Raw genomic sequence first — 20,627 nt, 5'->3', positions numbered from 1 at the left:
TAGAAGTCTTGAATGTATCTTGAACTAGACTAATTAGTTTGATTTTCATTTTTTTGCTCCTTCTTTTAGATACTTATATTGTAAGTTTTTATTCCTTCGGTCACTATCTTCTTAATGGTGCTCTTTTAATTTAATTCTACTCGATTACTATAAAGAAATAAATTAAAGATACACCTATATATTTTATACAGCTCCTATTTATAATCCTCGTATATGGAGCAATGCATGGTAGCAGAATTACAGGTTTCCTACTGACAACCTTTCAACTAAAAAAAAGAAAAAAGGTCTATAAGCATCTTGCAAATGTTCGGAAATCTCAATAAAGAAGTACCAAGGACAATAATTACGTGAACTTGAGCCACTATTCTGTGGTGTGATTTGTATTCTGTGTTTAATCGTGCCTAGATAATGGGGGATAGTATGATAAAAATGGTAATCTAATACCGGTAATTGTTAAGGAATTCGTTGGAGGCTTGAAGAGGATGCTTGAATTCCGATAGAAGCAAAACGCAGTTTGTTTCTCCTAATCAAGTTGAAGTTTTCCAGGCGGATGACTAGTTGATGGCTTCAAAGCCAAATGAATTCCAGGCTGATGACTAGTTGATCGCTTCAAAGCATTTCTTGCACGATTTAGAGATTGGTTGTCAGTTTGGGATTGAAGAAAGGTCATCTTAGAGATTGATCGTAATTGGTTACTCTCCTAGGCTTTTGGTTAAAGATCATGTATTGTGCTTGACTTGGCTGATTCAGCGTAAGGAAATGAAAATTGTTTCATGCAAAATTTCTAGCATGTGATTGGTAATGTTTTTTTGTAGCTCAAAATATCCTTCATGTCTGAATGCGAAAGGTCAACATATCATTTAAAAACTCTTCTTGGGCTGGAAACCCGTCAACTTTCGCTTGGCTTCATTGCCATCAGACAAGAAAATTAATGTCGTTGACAATTCTTATGTTGACGATCCGGTAGCTGAATTTTCTCAGCAAGCTTCAAGTACAATTGCTAGGCTTCACAGTGCAATTAGAGCACGGAATCTTAAGTTTGGAGCTTGTTTCAACACCATGAATTCCTCAAATGACAAATATCCTTATCCAATTAGAAGTTCCAAATTGAATTTTCATTGATCGGTCAATTGACACAAATAATAATAATTGACCACAATTATCCTTGGTTGTTGAGAATAACCTTTCAAAATGATGCCTATAAATAGGCTCTGGCATGTCGATGTTCTTACAAAATCCATACTTCATACGTTCATTTATTTATTTTTCACTGCTATCTCACTATACATTCTTTATTCTGATCACCCAACAATCTTTAGTGCTGCTCAAGCTTTTATTGCTCTTCTGCAAGGCTGTTCAACAAAGACTTAGTGTATATCATGGGAAGTATTGCCCAGTTGAGTCGTAATTCTTTCCCAGATGGTTTCGTTTTTGGATCTTCTTCGTCAGCTTACCAGGTACAACCATTGCTTCAAGTACTCTGGTCGAAGAGAGAAACGCCTCAATTGTTTGTTCTCTGATAACGTTTAAATTATATGCAGTTTGAAGGTGAAACAAACAGGAGAGGTAAAGGGCCGAATATATGGGACACCTTCATCGAGGAGCATCCAGGTATCTCTTTATTCAATGCAGGAGTTCGTTACAATGCTTTCCTAACTAAAACAACGAATATAAATCTCTCAAGGAGTCACCTGCCAGCATGTTGATGGCCTGCCTAAAACCATAGTGTATTTTGTCTATTAAATCCAAAAGAAGAGAGAAAAAGGAAAGAAAGAAGGTGACTTTTGGGGTTAGGGGGAGAAAGTGCGTGCAAATTAAAGATGTAAATATGATTTTTATCAAATAATATAAATTCAAAGGAATTTAAGCCCAAATTATGAAAATTTGCAGAGAGGATAAGTGACCACAGCAATGCAAAGGTGGCAGTTGATTTCTATAATCGCTATAAGGTACGATGTTCATCTTATTTTTCTCTTAGTTGCCTTTTGTGGATCTGATCACCATTACACTTGTTGATATATTTTACACACAAAATGTTATAGGAAGATGTGCAAAGAATGAGGGGAATGGGAATGGATGCTTTCAGATTCTCTATTTCTTGGTCTAGGGTATTACCACGTAAGTGTTTTCTTTTGTTTTTACCCTACATCTCATTCCTTTTTAATTCACGAGGATGGGACGCGTCTTGACTTTTGAAGTCCCACATTTTTCCTTACTTTGACTTTTCAATCATCGAATTGAATTCATCAGATGGCAGACTAAGTGCTGGAATAAACGAAGAAGGGATCCAGTTTTACAACAATCTCATCGATGAGCTCATAAAAAATGGTTATAACCCTTTCCTTTTCCTCGATGACTGTGTTTCATAATAATGTTACCGACTAAATAAGAATCTTGAAGTGGCCATGGTAAATGCAGGGGCAATCTTACTTTGCTTGAATTTCGAAAATTTGAAAAGCATTTTCCAAACTCTCATACAAAACGTTTCACACTTTAGTTTTCTCATATTATTTTTGCTTTGAAATGTACAGGTATACAGCCTTATGTAACTCTCTTTCATTGGGACACTCCACAAGCAATCGAGGACAAATATGGTGGTTTCCTGAGCCCTAATATTTTGTAAGTGTTAGAGAATAATATAAATTATATCTTGGAGCCTTACCTAACAGCTTAAGCTTTTGGGTTGAAATGGTTCTTTGACATTGTATCAGAGCCTTGATGACCAAGTGGTCTCGAGTTCGAATCTCACCATCCTCATTTATGTGATAAAAATTAAGCATAAGGTAATGTGGGTCTGTGCAAATTTCAAGCCCAAAGAGCTTTCACTTGAGGGGGTGTGTTAGAGAATAATATAAATTATATCCTGGAACCTCACCTAACAACTTTAGCTATTGGGTTGAGATGGTTCTTTGACATGGTATCAGAGCCTTGATGACCAAGCGGTCACGAGTTTGAATCTCACCATCCCTATTTATTTGATAAAAATTAAGCACAAGGTAATGTGGGCCTGTGCAAGTTTCAAGCCCAAAGAGCCCTCACTTGAGGGGGTGTGTTAGAGAATAATATAAATCATATCTTGGAGCCTCACCTAACAGCTTAAGCTATTAGGTTAAGATGGTTCTTTGACAGTAAGTAATCGTTTTTGTATTCATATTATATAAACATCTCACTTTAATTTAAATCCTCCATGCTTGAATCTAATAATTTCAAAACTCATATAGAATCGATTTCCGAGACTTCGTGGAGCTTTGCTTTCAAAGATTTGGAGACCGAGTGAAGCACTGGATCACTTTAAATGAGCCTTTTATGTTTAGCGTCAATGGTTATGACACGGGCACATTGGCACCCGGCAGAATTTCAACTTTGGAGAATTATCCAGGCCAACCCAAAATCTCTGGCGCCACCGAGGTTTACATTGTAACCCATCATCTATTGCTTGCTCATGCAACGGCTGTGAAAGTATACAAGGAAAAGTATCAGGTTTGCAGAAGCTAAAGCTAAAGCTATAATTTGTGGTTCGTTTCATAACATTTTTCACCAAAGTTTTCTGTGTGACTGCTAATTTTATCATTGACAAAATCTCGTCAGACGTGTCAAGGAGGTAAAATTGGGATAACCCTCGTTTCTCATTGGTTTGAACCTTACTCAACTAGTGAAAGTGATCGGGTGGCAACTGAACGAAGCCTTGATTTTATGCTTGGATGGTAAGCATTTTGCTAGCTGATTTGGATAATCTAATAATTTGAAACATTAATTTGGATTCTTAAATTCTATGGAGAAGAAACCAGGATCTTAAATTCTATGTTTTTGGCAGGTACATGGATCCTCTAACTAAAGGTGACTATCCACAGAATATGCACGACTACGTTGGAGGAAGATTGCCTAGATTCAGTGAGGAGGAATCCAAGATGCTGAGAGGATCTTATGACTTTATTGGGGTCAATTACTACACTACATACTATGCTCAGAATGTTGAGGATGTTAACTATAAAAATATTGGGTTTATGGAAGATGCTCGTGTTAACTGGCCAGGTGAAATATTTATTTACTTGTTAATTAAATGATAAAAAACTCTCAGAGTAAGAAGAATACTCTACAGTACTTTCTCACTTATGTTGATATATATTATTTTACGTACAGGGGAGAGAAATGGAATCCCAATAGGCCCACAGGTGAATGTGATTCTTCATTCTTCGTTTCAACAAATTAGTAATTGATATGTAGAATCTTTCTTTTTCCCCCTTGGTATTGAGATATATAAATCAAATTCGCAGGCGGGTTCAAGTTGGCTTTATATTTATCCCGAAGGTATTCGTCATCTCTTGAATTACATAAAGGACGCGTATGAAAATCCAACAATATATATCACTGAAAATGGTAAGAACAGAGTTAACAACCCTCGTGTGTTTATGGTTATAGTTGTCAAGAAGCTCTGATTTACTGATTTGTTGGTTTTTTTTTTAATTAGGAGTTGATGACGTGAATTCCTCGTCATTAGAGGAAGCCCTCAATGATGCCATAAGAGAGCAATATTATAAAGACATTTTCCACAATGTTCTGAAATCTATCAAGTGAGTTTGCTCTTTCCAAATTCATGTTCTCGCTTCCTTTTTCAAACAGTCCTAGTTTTTTCTTTCTCAGTCCGATCTGCTCTAAAAACTTGACTTTTGCAGTGACCATGGTGTCGATGTCAAGGGGTTTTTTGCTTGGTCATTCTTGGATGATTTTGAATGGGGATCCGGTTATGGTTCAAGGTTTGGTCTCTTCTACATTGACTACGAAAACAACTTGAAACGATATGCCAAAAATTCTGTGAAGTGGTTTAAGCAATTTCTGAAGAAGGACGAAAGTACTCAACTCAACGATAACATGTAAGGCCTCTTTTCATCTCCTCTTATTATTATCAAAAAAACCTCTCAACATTTCTCATAACACAAATGATTGCAATATCAGAAAATCAAAATCTCGAATGGAGGAGGCATCAGCTCGTAGCCGTAAGAAGTCGAGAATTGATTAAACATATATTGGCATGAAATATAATAAGGTATTATTGTATATCATCTTCCATAACTACTAATTTTATTGTATTCATTTTTCATGCTCAACAAACTAATTTACTAACAATGCAGGAGCCCTTTTCGTATGATCAAGACCTACTTGAAACCACATCAGAATAGCACCAAACGCTGAAGTCAAACTTTGTTGCAGCAAGTTAGGTTTCCACGTCTGATAAATTCTATTCCATGCATGTTTGCGTCCTTCTAGTTTGTGGACATCAGTGGATCTTTGTCTTCGAATTAATTCTCACATTTTCGTCTAGGATCGATGCTGTTCTTGTTGTAATAATAAGATTTATTTGTATTTATTTTTTATTTTTTATATGTATTGATTGGTTATCGATCAAATTCGATATTAAATAATAACTTGCTCTGCGCAATTTCTTTTTTCCTGTAATATTTTGAAGGATACTTCTATTCATGCATAATCCTTTTCACTAGAATTCGAGGAATGCATAGTCAAACTGAAATTTATCAAGACCAAGTGAAAAGTAAATAAATAATACCTATGTTAGAGAATAATATAAATCATATCATGGGACCTCACCTAACAGCTTAAGGTATTGGGTTGAGATGGTTCTTTAACATGGTATCAGAGCCTTGATGATCAAGCGGTCACGAGTTCGAATCTCACCATCCCTATTTATTTGATAAAAATTAAGCACAAGGTAAAGTGGACCTGTGCAAGTTTCAAGCCCAAAGGGCTTTCACTTGAGGGGATGTGTTAGAGAATAATATAAATCATATCCTGGTACCTCACCTAACAGCTTAAGCTATTAGGTTGAGATGGTTCTTTGACATGGAACATAATTAATTCCTGAGGATGCAAAATGTAGGGTCTCTTTGAAATAATCCTTAAATTCAAGGGGAGGGGGTATAAGCAATTTTGGAGGGGGTATAAGCAATCTATCAAGTGAGTTTCTTCTTTCCAAATTCATGTTCTCGCTTCCTTTTTCAAACAGTACTAGTTTTTATTTTAAAAGGAATTTCTTTCTCAGTCTGATCTGCTCTAAAAACTTGACTTTTGCAGTGACCATGGTGTCGATGTCAAGGGGTTTTTTGCTTGGTCATTCTTGGATGATTTTGAATGGGCATCCGGTTATAGTTCAAGGTTTGGTCTCTTCTACATTGACTACGAAAACAACTTGAAACGATATGCCAAAAATTCTGTGAAGTGGTTTAAGCAATTTCTGAAGAAGGACGAAAGTACTCAACTCAACGATAACATGTAAGGCCTCTTTTCATCTCCTCTTATTATTATCAAAAAAACCTCTCAACATTTCTCATAACACAAATGATTGCAATAACAGAAAATCAAAATCTCGAATGGAGGAGGCATCAGCTCGTAGCCGTAAGAAGTCGAGAATTGAATAAACAATGGCATGAAATATATAATAAGGTATTATTGTATATCATCTTCCATAACTACTAATTTTATTGTATTCATTTTTCATGCTCAACAAACTAATTTATTAACAATGCAGGAGTCCTTTTCGTATGATCAAGACCTACTTGAAACCACATCAGAATAGCACCAAACGCTGAAGCCAAACTTTGTTGCAGCAAGTTAGGTTTCCACGTCTGATAAATTCTATTCCATGTTTGCGTCCTTCTAGTTTATGGACATCAGTGGATCTTTGTCTTCGAATTTATTCTCACATTTTCGTCTAGGATCGATGCTGTTCTTGTTGTAATAATAATATTTATTTGTATTTTTTTATTTTTTATATGTATTGATTGGTTATCAATCAAATTCGATATTAAATAATAACTTGCTCTGCGCAATTTCTTTTTCCGCTACTATTTTCAAGGATACTTCTATTCATGCATAATCCTTTTCACTAGAATTCTTGGAATGTACGTAAGCTACTCGTATCCATTCCAATTATATCATAACTAGTTGATACACATCAATATATGTAAGGTACTCATATTCATTCCAATATTTATCAAAGCAATAAAATAATAAATTATTAAATTTATCAATAAGTTTACACAAATTGAAAAGACAAGGTGCAATGCACCTATCTGTTTCCCCAATCGACCGAGTCCCTTTAACTACTGATGACCCTGCTCCAGACATCTCTTCTGTTCGAGAATCAAGAGATACAATCAGTACACTCTTATAATTTTATCATAATGTGCATTCTCATACTATTGCAATCTCATTCACATGAATTCATCACCATGTTTTAATTTCATTTTCCGATTATTTTCCTTCAACTACCACATTACACTTCCTAGATCAATTTTCTTTCGAGAACACTGTTTACCATTTTATTCGTAAGTAAAGTTATAGACTTCGGTTTTAACTATGGCTTGACTGCTTGGAAAGGTAAGACACGGTTATACAATGCTACTGAAGGATAGAAAGCTCAATTTTGCCCTTAACACCCTTGAAATTATTCGTTATAGTACTCAACACAATCTGTCCAGTAGGAGACAGTTTGGCTCTTCTTCCATTTTCAGTCCATATCTAGAGTTATATAACTACAAATTACGCGAGGTCAATTTTGTTTGAAAGATAACATCCATACCTACAATATTTGTAAGAACTCAATCTTAAATTTTATCATTTGGGTGCCCTCATCTCAGCTGAAAGTCGGGTGACACAAATCAAACCACCACACTTTCTATTTTTTTCATTCTTGCTAACTTAATTTAAACAAAAGTTTCAGAAAGGTTAAAGTTTCTCCTAACTCAATCAGAACTAATCAAATCCAACCGGTGATGGTAACCACCATTATGTCATGCGACACATACTAAAAAAGAAAAGCATGTTAACGGATCGATCGTTCTAGATCGAAACAAAACCAAACTGACTTGAAAATTGATAATAAATTGTTCATCAATGAATAACTTCTCGTTGGAGTCTTTAATCCCAATCTCCACCATTGAAAATAAAGATCTCCTCAATATGACCAACATATCCAAAACTGAGCAGGATCCAACGGTTGATGAAAGAGTAAACCGCCAGTGACCATGACTGGCCTGTAGACAATGTTTTCTTGAACTGTATGAGGGCTATATCTCTCACACAAAACCATAGCCTTTCGATCCCAACGATCATATGTTAGAGGGTGGTGAGGATCATAATGTGTCCAAAATCCAGCCCGATCAAATGATGAAATACATAGATATGGCCATTTGAGTTCTACTCTCAAGGTACTCTCTCTCCCTCTCTTTTCTTTCATTTGGCCATCCTAGGTATTTTCTACATAATTTTGCTATTTATATAGGAAATCTATCCATATTTACTAAAACACACTTATGTTAAGTTTGGGTATCCTTTTCGTTTAACCAGATGCCTTTTCTTAGTCCGCATTTAAAATACCATGCAAAAAATCTTTCTCTCAATTTTCTTTTTTAATAATTCAATACTATTCAATTTTATTTTATTTTAACTAACCCATCTCTTTTCTAATAATTCAATATTATTCCTTTTCTCAGTCTGACCAGACAAGGCTTTCCCTAGTGGAGTCGCCATCCTGTCGCGGGGTGTTCGGCGTGATGTCATCAGTGACGATGAGGCTTTATTGTGCAATTTCTTTTTTCCTGTAATATTTTGAAGGACACTTCTATTCATGCATAATCCTTTTCACTAGATTTCGAGGAATGCATTGTCAAACTGAAATTTATCAAGACCAAGTGAAAAGTAAATAAATAATACCTATGGAACATAATTAATTCATGAGGATGCAAAATGTAGGGTCTCTTTGAAATAATCCTTAAATTCAAGGGGAGGGGGTGTAGGCAATTTTCGGCGGTTATAGTACTAAAGTGGCCGAATTTGCCGGTTCAGAACCTCATTTCTCCGTCTCATTGGATTCCCTGTGGCAGCTTTGTTGTCAAGGTATTGCACGTGTTGGTTGTTTCTTGATAGATTATCCCTGACAATTTTTTTTTTCTCTTTTCTCCACTAAAAGTCGCACTAGCCATTTAAGATTTCAGGGTAGTATCTTAGTTGTTGTTATTTCAGTGACAGTTAATGTTCTTTTTATATATAATTTTCTTTTCTAGTTTTTTTTTTTTCAATTTTTTTTCAATTTTATCCTTCAATTAAAATTTTTTTTTTCTTCAATCTTGGTCATGGGTTTTTTTGTTTCTTAAGTTTTTTCTTGCCGTTCTGTATTCTTTTAATTGTTTTCATTTTCATCCTTAGATATATATTTTTAAAAAATTTATTACTCATTATTTCATTGGTTTCTTCTTTTAATTATTTTGTGAATTTTATTTTTCTTCTCAATTTAACGCTTCAATCCAAAATTATCCATCCTTTTTTTTTTCAAATTTGATCCTCATTATTTTAATTGTTATTTTTCTTTTGGATCATTTTGTATAATTGTTTTTCAATTTTATCATTTTACATTTTATTTATTGAAAATTGGGTTTCGTGGTTTTTCAGGTTTGGTGCTTCTAGTTAAGTTAATTGAGAGATTGATTTCATATGAATTGTAATGGTTGCTGAACCATGAGAGCAACCATCCTTTTGTATTTATACCTTTAGCGTTGTGCACAATGCAATAATATTTACATATATAAAGAATCTCTTCCCATAATACTTCTGATCAAATGGACCGGGTCACGGGTTGACTCGACATTGATATTTTATATGAAATAGGCTTCGTGGTTTTCTTTGTGTTTCTTCCTATCAGATTATCCTGATCTCATGACCTAGCTTGCGGGTTTCCCCGGTTAACCTAGGTGGGCCCACACCTTTTTTTGGCTTTTAATTACTCTTTATTGTTTTGGATCCTTTTGTGTGGCTAACTTTTTTTTTAACTTCACCCTTCAATATTTGATTTGTTGAGAATTGAGCTTCGTGGTTTTTTCATATTTGGTGCTTTTGGTCAAGTGGCCCGTGTCACGAGTTTTATAAGCTAACGATGGTTTTTTTTTAAAAAAATTGGGTTTCGTGATTTTCTTCATTATTCTTTTTATCAGGTTACACTATCTCATAAGCTGACTTGTGGATTTGGCGGGTTGACCCGGGTGAGCTCAAGTGTTACATCCCTGATTTTCTACATCCTTTTTCACGATACGTTGAAAATTCTTAGTGTAATTTTTTTTATATAGGTTCCACTGAAATTTGTACCAAAATTTCAACGGAGTCTCCCCTATACCGGTAGGTTCCAAGTTATCAAAAAAATCATATTACACTTTCAATTTCATTTCACAATTTGATCTAATCATCCTGGATCTCAATCCAACTCATCATCATCAACACAACACATCTTATTCAATAACATCATACAATTCAAGTTCATAAAATAACAATGCATAATTAGATTGTTACATAATATCATATAAACTATATTTTGCATAATAACATCATATAATGTAATTCAAGTGAATGATTCGATGTCAACTAAAAACATGCATGGTTAAATAGGTACTTAGAATTACAAACATTAGATTAAAGTCATACATCCAAATTTACGGGTTAATATTACATTTCAAGTTTTAGGAGATAAGTCTCTTAATTTTCAAATAATTACATGGCCAAAAACAAAAGGTAACTAACCTAAAATCACTCATGACATGACCCCATGGACCTGAAAACAAAAATTAACATGTACATATAAATATAAAAAGGTAGTAAGAAATAATAACAACGACAAGCAATAATTTACATGGCATTTCTTTTGATACATAAAATTAAGGATAGACCTCTTTTACAACATACATTTTCCATCTATTATCAATATCCAAATTACTTTCCAACCCATTGGCGAGAATAATTTTATCTTGGAAATCCCAATACAACTCAATAGTTTCGAACACCATCTCCTTATGAATCCATTCTCATTTGATACCAAGATATTCCTCTGTTGGTATCATTATCTTATCTCATTCTTTGGGAATAACTAATCAATACTTTCTCTTCCATTTTTCAAAAGGTAATTGCCGATACTAATAAATCTTATTGGTATCATTAGTCTCCTAATACTGGGTTAGAGTAATCAATTCCATTCAAGTGCTGATATCAATACTGATCGATATCATTACTATTCCTACCCCGAAATAGTTAATCAATTCTTATCCATATTTGGTTTACCATCTCGTTCTAGTGGCGGCGATGAGGAAAGTAGGTGGTGGTGCCCTTTTTTTTCTTCCTGTTTCTTCCTTCTTCCTCTGTAATCTTCTCCCTTATCCCACTGTTTTTTTGTTCTTTTCTCCCCCTGGTTCTCTAAAAAATTTCCCGTCATCTTCCCCCTCTCCAAACTGTCCCCAGCTTCTGTCCTTTTTTTTCTTCCTCTGTAATCTTCTCCCTTATCCCTCTATTTTTTTTGTTCTTTTCTCCCCCTGGTTTTCTAAAAACTTTTCCGACCATCTTCCCCCTCTCCAAACTGTCCCCAACTTCTATTATTTATAAGGGCATGTGAGAGGGAGCCACCCTACCCCAGGGCATGGCTTCACTCTCTTTTCTTCATCATGTTGGCAGTGTATGGTGGGTATGGGTTGTGTCAGGTTTTGTCAGTATTTGGAAAAGTGGGGAGGGAGAGAGAGAGGGAAAATGCGAGGGAAAAATCTTCTTCTTCCTTGCCTCTGCACGTGTAGGGGAAGAAGAAGATGCACAGTGCCGTTCAAAACAGCACCGTTTCGTGCTTTTTCTTCTTTTTTTTTTGGAAAAAAGATAAATGAATTTGGGAAGTAACCAAAAAATGGGTTATGACAGATATTATTAACTATTATTGACCTATAATAGTTAATCTATTTATCTTTCTCACTTAACCGGGGGAAACTATGCTGATGTTAGTAATCTTTACTAACTTCATTAGTCACCGAATCACCTGAGATCAACTAATCAATTAAAAAAAATGCCGGCACTAATGGACCCCACAGATACCATTAACTACCCAAACCCAGATAGCTAATCAAGGTCATCTCAACCTTACATTCGTACTGATCCTCTTTCATTTTTCTTATTAACATCATATAAATTATATTATGATTACTTGAAAACCTATGGTTTGCGAGAGTCTGGGTAAGGGACTGGTTGTGCAAGGGAAAGATGCACCACCCCTAGTGTAGGCTGCATTGTTGTTTGATTGTTTTTCTAGGTTAACTTTCTATTCGTTGGTCTTCTCTAAGGTCTAGGGCAGATCCCCCTTTGTAAGAGAGTCTCTACCTTATTGGGCTAAAAATACAAGGATTTTAGATGGTAGGTTGCATTGCTGGTTTTTTCTTAAATTGCTAAGGGTTTGTTGTATTTTATTTTTGATGATATGCTTATAATATTCATGACCCTGACACCAGTGAATATTCGATTACGGATATTTCAAACTCTGTCGTTGGTAAATATTACAGAACCAAAGAAAGTATGATATTCCTGACTCTGGTACCAATGAATAAATCAGTAAAATTAATTGACAACAAAGCATACATATTTTTTTTTAGGAAAAAAAATGTAAGTATGTATCGTATATCAAATTCGCATTTCACAATAAAAATCCACAAATCAAATATATAGTGAAATTATATATACAAAAACAGTGTGAGGGACCACAAATAAATTCAAAAGGATCCACAAATTGTTTTAGAATTTCCTGATATTCAAAAAGTCTATTTGGCTACTGAAGACGAAGTCGAGGGCGTGCTGCAGGAATACAACGGTCTCACCTTTTGTTTCTCTCTGCTGTTTGTTCACCCCCCCTGTGCTTGTGGCCTTTCTCTGGCTTTTATAAAACCAGCGAATGCCATGTGGTCGCGCCTCCAGATAACGAAGCGACCTTGCAGGACTGTTATTGCAGCAGTAATGGTAACGGCATTCGAAGATGCATCGTAGTGGCAGGGGGGGCAGTTGGCCGAGAACCGTTTTTTTGCTGCTGAATCCGTGGAATGAAGATAATGAATAGTGTTTTCAAAACGGGGCCGTTTCCTCAATTGAAGTAGCTATTTTCAATTTGCCCCTTGCAGTTTTGAAATTTAGCAATTGGGCCCTTATTCATGGAAAATATCTTTTTTTTTCATTTTTCCCTGATCAATTGTAATTGGACCCCTAGATTTCAACGCCATTTGCAAAATAGTCATTAGTTTCTTATTTAATCAATTCATTCCTTAATCAACTCTTCAACTTTTAATTCTTTCAAAATTTCCCTGGGAAAAAATCAATTAAACCCCCCTAGAGTATCACCACCTATTCACTTTGGTTCTTGGATTTTAATTCCTTGCAATTTCGATCCAAATCAGTCCCAAACTTTGATATTTCTTCTATTAAGCCCTTGAATGCATTAATTAAATAAATCAAATTTTAATTAATTGCCCAAACATATCAATTCTTCCAATTTTTAACCAAATTGACTCCCAAATTTATAATTTCATCCTTATTAGTCCTCAAATTTTCAATTTGTATTGTCTTAACCTAATTCTCAATTCATTCATTTATTTATTTTTATTTTTTAAAAAATCAAAAATTAAATTATGACAAACATCGTATACATTGTAACCACGATTGCCAAGTGTCGCGGGCAAGACGTCAGGCTGGTGTACTCTAAAAAATGTATGCCTCCTAAAGAGGTGCTGTTGCTGTGAAAGGAAATGGTATTGAGTTTAATCATAAAATTATGATTAAAGTTCAGGAGTCGCCAGCTAATATTATGGTTACTAGGAAATCAATGGTCTGCGACAGTCTGGGTAAGGGATTGGTTGTGCAAGGAGAAGACGCATCACCCTTAGTGCACCCTATACAAGGTATGTTGCATTTTTGTTTGATTGTTTTTCCAGGTGAAGTTTCTATTTATTGGTATTTTCTAAGGTCTAAGGCAGATCTCCCTTATTGGGCTAAAATCCTAGACGTTTTAAAGTCCAAATTTTAACGTCGTATTTATTTTACACTTTGTATTTTTAATACCTGAGGGTATACTCTACTATATAGTTTTACACCCCTGATCATCGTATTTATTTCACTTTAGTCCTTGGTCTCTGATTTATGCAATTTGACCCTTAATTGATCAATAAACTTTTAATTTCTTCAATTTGGCCCCTGATTCCGTCAATTACAGCCCCTCTATTTACGCGCCTTTTCCAGTTTGGTCCTTGGTTTCAGATTTCTTTAATCAGGTCCCTAATTGGCCATCAAACTTTAATATTTATGCAATTAAGCCCCTGATTTGACCAAATTAACTCTCAAAACTTATAATTTGACCCCAAAACTTTAATTTCTTCCAATTAAAGCCTAAATTGACTTAAAAATCAATTTTTTTTGCAATCAAACCCTTCATAAATCCAATTAAACTTTCAATAAAATTTAATTGAGTCCATAAACATCTGATTTTGGACTTTTCTTCCTCAAATCAAATTTTCTTCATCAACAGGGTTCTCATCGGTCAACAATATATCGTCAAATTTCAATCTTTGTATTTTTAAACCTCCTCAACCAATTTTTAGCCATTTTCTGAGCGTTCTGGCATCCTCTTTTCACTGCTATTATTTTTTTTTATTTTCTTTCAAATATATTTTTTTGATTTATTTGCATTTTCTTTTTTTTTGTGCGGGGACCCAAAAATAGGTTACAACAGATGCCCCCTCTTTACAATACTTATGAAGAAAAGACTCTGCGTAGTAAGTTTTGTAAAGATAAACAAAACTAATCTTTCGAAACTAGTCTTCTCGAGCTTAGTCGACCAGAAAACCCATTTGGCGATTCCTTTTATCAAAGCTAAAAGGTTATGTGTGGTTGGGTTAAATTGAGATTCCTTCTGCCAATCCCCTTTAATCGGAACCGAAATCCTGTGTGGTTGGGCTAAACTGAGATTCCTTTCGCCAATCCCCTTTAACCGGAACCAAAATCCAAAGTGGTTTGTAATACCACGGTTCAATAAAGACTATTCTTGCAAACAAGATTGCTCCCTTCTTTTTCCCTTCCTTGGTCAAAACTAATCTCTTTGTTACTCCGCCTTCAATGATTCCTTCTTTGTCCACAAACTCGCTGGACTTCAATTCAGATATTTCCTCAAGCAAGTCAAACACAAAACTATGTATGCAATACTCTAAAGTGGAATGATAATGCATGCACCCTTACCTGACTTGAAACATAGGTCCTCGAGCTCTCGTAAAACACTTCCCCTGATATGAGCTTATTTCGTGTGTTTGCAGTCAGATGATGGCTTGTGTTTGTCGCACTGTCCTTCTTGCCCATCATATTTCAAGGAAGAAGTCTCCACATTTTCACTCGGTGCCCCCCTTTTGATTCTTCATTACCCTTGTTTATCATGCTCTTGCCAATACTTGTATTTGTCTTTCTCAAAATGAAGGGCTTTTGGGTTTTTTGTCTCAGTATAAAAAGAAAAGGACAGGTTTTCCAAAAGAAATCTTTAACAAAAACTTGAAATTGTTCATGACTACTAGAACTTTCAACATATGCACTAAAGACTCATTTAAACAACTCCCATCAAAGGTTTTCTCGGGTTTTAGAATGCAGTTATCTTCGGGTTAGACCCTTTGTACAAAGGTGACCTTCTGTTTAATCTTTTCAAAAGATTTCAAGTATATACTTGAAAAGGATATATATATATATATAAAAAAGGTTGTCTCATACTTGCATTTTTCTTGCACGGACAACAACAGATTACCATTCCTTTATGAGGTCCTGTGGATCATGAGACCAACGTTTATCAAACCAAGTTACATGCGCTTGATTAGAAAGGACTTCTAAAAGGCTTGTAATGTAGGCTATATTTATGGGCTATGAAAGAAAGGAATTTTACAATCTCAAAAGGTGTTTGAGGGTTTCAAAGACCTAGGATCAACTATTCATTGATCATCTTTCTCTTATTGTCTTTGTAGGGAACATACATATAACCTTCTTAACCTTAACGATCAGAATTCTCTTAACATAGGTCATACTAAAATAACCAATTGATCATCTTTCTCTTATTGTCTTTCTCTGGATGATAATGAAAGCCTAAATGTTACATGATCAATTATAGCATCCATCTTCACTGCTTTGTCTGGATGATAAGGAAAAGACTGGCATCGATATTTTCTACCCCCTAGTCTATGTCTCTGTTTTTTTTAGCCATTTCACCACGTTGGACTTTTTCTTAACCTTCCCCTTTCCTATTGATTCTATCAGTGTCTTCCAAATATCTCTTGTTTACCCCCAGTGTGGGGTGTGATCCTAGTCCGAGTTGTCATAAAAAGAAACGCGATCTAACTCAAATGGGGAGCACAAAGGATGAAATTTTTAGAAAGTGAATGGATGACAAAAATATGTGTGATTACAGAGATGATTACCTAACCATTTATCCATGCAAATTCAAAAAAATTCTATCAGAGACAAGGTTTTATCTTAGAGTTATGCTTTGGGGTTTATTTTGGTTTGGTCACCTCTTTACCGGGAAATGCTTAAATTTCATCTTTGAGCGCTTTATGATGCATTTCTTGTAATCATGCACAAAATTAGTTCTTTCAAGATAAACAAAATAAGTGTCGCGAGATCAATGCAATGAAAGGGTTCTTTACACAAAGAAATCATGGCCAAACTTTACTTTATTGATTTCGGGAGAAAACCGAACACATTTAGACATAATATCTCTTTACAGAGTCGGAATTCACAGGTTTGGCTAGATCTTCTCCATCCATTCTACATATTTCTGAGCTCCTCCTGACAAAGCCTTCTTTACTATATAAGAACCTTCATAATTTAGAGCCCACTTGCTGTGATCTTATCCTGGTAGAGACAATAGTTTCTTCAGCAGTAGATCTCCTTCTTGGAACACACGAGGTCTAACCTTCTTGTCATATGTCTTGGCCATTCTTTTTTGGTAAAGTTGATGATGACAGATTGCGGCTATCCTCTTTTCACCGATCAGGTTTAACTGTTCATATCTCACTTTGGCCCATTCAGCCTCTTATAACTCTGAATCCATCAACACCCTTAACGAGGGGATTTCTACTTCCAACGACATCACCGCCTCCATTCCATATACCAAAGAATATGGCATAGTTCCTGTCGAGGTTCTTATTGTAGTGTGATATGCATGGAGAGCAAATGACAACATCTCATGCCAATCTTTGTAAGTGACTACCATTTTCTGAATAATGTTTTTGATATTCTTGTTGGCTGCTTCCATGGCACCATTCATCTTTGGCATGTATGGTGAGAAATTTGAATGCTTGATCTTCCATTTGGTATAGAGCTCCACTATCATTTTACCATTGAAATTCTGTGCATTACCGATCACTATCTTTTTTGGCGAACTATAACAACAAATCAAGTCTTTCTTTATAAAACTCTTCACCACTTTCTGAGTCACATGGGCGTATGAACAGGCTTCTGCCCATTTCGTGAAATAATCAATAGCTACAAGGATGAATCTATGCCCATTGTTGGCTTTTGGGTTAACAAGCCCGATCACATCAATTCCCCACATTGCAAATGACCATGCAGATGCCAGATTAAACAAAGGGGTCGGAGGTGCATTGACCTTATCACTATGCACCTGACACTTGTGACATGTTCTGACATAGTCGATGCAGTCTTTCTCTAATGTCATCCAGAAATAACCGGCCATTTGTATTTTCTTGTCATCATATGTCCACTAGCATGGGTTGAGCAAATCCCTTCATGGACCTCTCGCAAAGCCTTTTTAGCATCTATTGCATTCAAACACCTCAATAAGGTTCCATCAAATGATCTTTTGTACATAATCTCTCTGTCTAGATAAAAACCCATGGCCAATCTCCTTAGGGTTTTCTTATCCATCTTCGAAGCTCCCTCTGGATATTCTTGATTTTTCACAAAGTTCTTGATATCGTAATACCAAGGCTTCCTATCTATCTCTCCTTCAATTGAGCAACAATAAACTGGGTTATTTCTGATGTCAATGTGTACTGGCTGTACCTTATGCCCGAGATCAATGGTAGCCATAGCAGCTAATGTAGCCAAAGCATCCGCAAAATGGTTCCCTTCTCTTCCCAGGTGGGTGAACTTTATCTCTTCAAAGTCGTCTGATAGTGTGGACAAGTATTCCTGGTAAGGCTTCAACTTTTCTTCCTTGGTTTGCCATTCTCCTTTCACCTGACAGATAATCAACATTGAGTCACAATATACATCCACCTTTCTAATTTTCATCTCTAGTGTAGCTTCTAAGCCGAGTATACAAGCTTCATATTCAACTGTATTGTTGGTGCATTCAAAGTGCAATTTAACTAAAACTGGATATTGCTTCTGATCAGGAGAGACTATCACTACACCGGCCCCGTTACCATATACATTCATTGCTCCGTCAAAAAACATAGTCCACCAATCTGTCTTCTCTTCTTCATCCTCTATTGATAATAAATTTTCATCTGGAAAATCAAAATCCAATAGCTCGTAATCTTCCACAGCGTTATCAGCTAGATGGTCAGCAATCACGCTCCCCTTCACAGCTTTCCTTATCATGTATACTATGTCATACTCTGACAACAAAACCTGCCACCTTGCAATTCGACTTGAGAGGTAGGGCTTGTTATATATGTACCTCAATGGATCCACTTTTGAAATCAACCAAGTGGTGTGACACAACATATAATGTCATAATCTTTTTGCCGCCCATCCCAATGCACAACAGAGTTTCTCTATTATCGTGTATCTAGACTCACACTCAGTGAACTTCTTACTTAGGTAATAGATAGCCCTTTCTTTCCTCCCGGTTTCATCATGCTGTCCCAGTACACATCCCATAGCTGTTTCAGTCACTGTTAGATACAATATTAACGGTCTTCCTGATACAGGAGGAACAAGCAAAGGCGGACTTTGCAAATAGCACTTGATTTTATTGAATGCTCCTCACACTCCTCATTCCATGTCCCAGGATTCTTCTTCCTCAGTAGTCGGAAGATAGGTTCAACCTTCCCAAGAATCCCCTCACCTCCTTCTTTGTCTTTGAGGTTGCCATGGATTGGATGGCTTTTTCTTTATCAGGATCCACCTCTATACCTTTGCTATTGACCACAAATCCTAGCAGCTTGTCAGACTTAACTCCAAATGAACATTTTGCAGGGTTGAGCTTTAGTTCATACTTTCTCAATCTCTCAAATAACTTCCTCAACACCTTGACATGATCGTCTCCCTCTTTTGACTTGGCAATCATATCATCTACATACACTTCAATTTCTTCGTGCATCATATCATGAAATAGAGTCACCATGGCTCTCTGATAGGTGGCCCCTGTGTTCTTCAAACCAAGCGGCATAACCTTGTAGCAATATGTTCCCCAAGAGGTGACAAAAGTCGTTTTCGCCTTGTCCTTTGGAGCCATTTTTATCTGGTTGTATCTTGAGAAACCATTCATAAAGGAATATGTGGAACTACGAGCAGCATTGTCAACTAAAATGTCTATATGGGGTAGCGGAAAATCATCTTTCGGGCTAGCTTTATTCAAATTCTGGAAGTCCACACAAACTCTAATCTTTCCTTCCTTATTTGGTACGACAACAATATTGGATACCCATTGCGGATATTTAACAACTTCTACGAATCTAGCATTCCATTGTTTCTCGAGTTCTCATGTAGTAGAGCAGTGAACTCCGCCATTTGCTTAGGCGTGATCAAGGTCCTTATTTTCAGTTCTTTTTTAGACAGATCACTACCAACATTTATGGTTTTGAGTTCTTTGGCAGCAGGTTCCAAGGTTTTTTCATGTTGCTCTACTAGCTTTGTGAATTCTCTGATATTGCTTTCATCCCATTCTTCTTCTTCCATCATGATTACATGTTCGTTAAAGTTTGCCCATTCATTTTTTATGCTAAATGTGTGTGATGTTGTGGAAGATCCGTTTTCATGATTCCTAAAAGGGGAAAATGTTTGATGTAAAAGCAAGAATAAAAAGGCAAATGAATGTAGAGAAAACATGATCTCATTGCTTAGGATAAAAGTGGGCTCAATGATAAAGACAAAATCTGGCTGACATCATGAGCCTTATCTGTCAACCAGAATGACAAAAGCAAATAAAACAATGACAGAGGCATGTGAAGGCAAAACAAAGTGGGTTTACATTTTAAACACTACTGGAGCTTCTTGGGTCACCCAGTTTTGAAACTTTTCACCCTTGGCCAGCTTTCGCTCAAAAGTCTTGGTGGGGACTTCTTCTAGAATATGAACAGTCAGCTGTTGTAGCACTTCATCTTCCCTTTCAACTACTATTTTCGTGTCACTTCCTTCCACCTTATCTTCCTCCAAGGTGTTGATGCTCACAGTTACCAACCTTTCAACAACGTCTTCTGCTCCATTATTGGGTTGCATCACATATATTGCCTTTGGGAAAGAAACCACAAGGGGAGGGATTTCCAGTTCTTCTCCAGGCTCTCTTCCCTCGATTCGAGCCATTCTTCTTTCTCTTCATCTATTGGCAGCCCAATAATGATCTTCCTTTTTAGGCTTATATCCTAGCCCAAATCTTTGGTCAGCACATCTCATCTTGATCGAATTAATCTTTTTCGGTATTCCAGTGATAGGGTCATACTGGAATGGGATTCTTAGCACTTCCAAGAAGCATTTAGCTGCCATCCTTGCTACTTCTGAAATCCTTGGCTTTCTTAGCACCGTGCTCTCAGGTACCCACTCAGTGTTTACAATCTCAA

General features: G+C 36.0%; 1 protein-coding gene across 3 annotated transcripts; it reads left to right on the top strand.

Annotated features, from left to right (window-relative positions):
- Positions 1-1,225: 1,225 nt before the first annotated feature.
- On the top strand, positions 1,226-6,852 carry LOC18108692 (beta-glucosidase 12). 3 transcript variants are annotated; one of them, XM_024602385.2, is made up of 15 exons: positions 1,226-1,457; positions 1,542-1,611; positions 1,891-1,949; positions 2,043-2,118; positions 2,251-2,328; positions 2,532-2,619; positions 3,222-3,480; positions 3,589-3,704; positions 3,815-4,032; positions 4,141-4,172; positions 4,275-4,377; positions 4,469-4,571; positions 6,088-6,285; positions 6,368-6,456; positions 6,542-6,852. In XM_024602385.2, the coding sequence occupies exons 1-14, from the start codon at positions 1,380-1,382 to the stop codon at positions 6,429-6,431; spliced, it is 1,542 nt and encodes a 513-aa protein (XP_024458153.1). In that variant the 5' UTR covers positions 1,226-1,379; the 3' UTR covers positions 6,432-6,456; positions 6,542-6,852. The 3 variants fall into 3 exon arrangements, with proteins under 3 accessions (XP_024458153.1, XP_052306165.1, XP_024458148.1); XM_052450205.1 differs by lacking the exon at positions 6,088-6,285 and adding an exon at positions 4,674-4,871; XM_024602380.2 differs by lacking the exons at positions 6,088-6,285; positions 6,368-6,456; positions 6,542-6,852 and adding exons at positions 4,674-4,871; positions 4,954-5,044; positions 5,130-5,454 and having other exon boundaries at positions 1,227-1,457.
- The last annotated feature ends 13,775 nt before the right edge of the window (positions 6,853-20,627 follow it).

Source organism: Populus trichocarpa, chromosome 1 (assembly GCF_000002775.5).
Source record: "Populus trichocarpa isolate Nisqually-1 chromosome 1, P.trichocarpa_v4.1, whole genome shotgun sequence".
Classification (NCBI taxonomy): Eukaryota; Viridiplantae; Streptophyta; class Magnoliopsida; order Malpighiales; family Salicaceae; genus Populus; species Populus trichocarpa.
The sequence above is the reverse complement of the archived record's forward strand: the minus strand, read 5'-3'. Positions and strand labels throughout refer to the sequence as shown.

Bases quoted from the DNA above. Each gene is read 5' to 3' on its own strand.
- LOC18108692 (XM_024602385.2), top strand. From the start codon at position 1,380: ATGGGAAGTATTGCCCAGTTGAGTCGTAATTCTTTCCCAGATGGTTTC. The intron at 3,481-3,588 runs GTTTGCAGAAGC...AAATCTCGTCAG, and splicing joins TATACAAGGAAAAGTATCAG to ACGTGTCAAGGAGGTAAAAT. The intron at 4,378-4,468 runs GTAAGAACAGAG...TTTTTTAATTAG, and splicing joins AATATATATCACTGAAAATG to GAGTTGATGACGTGAATTCC.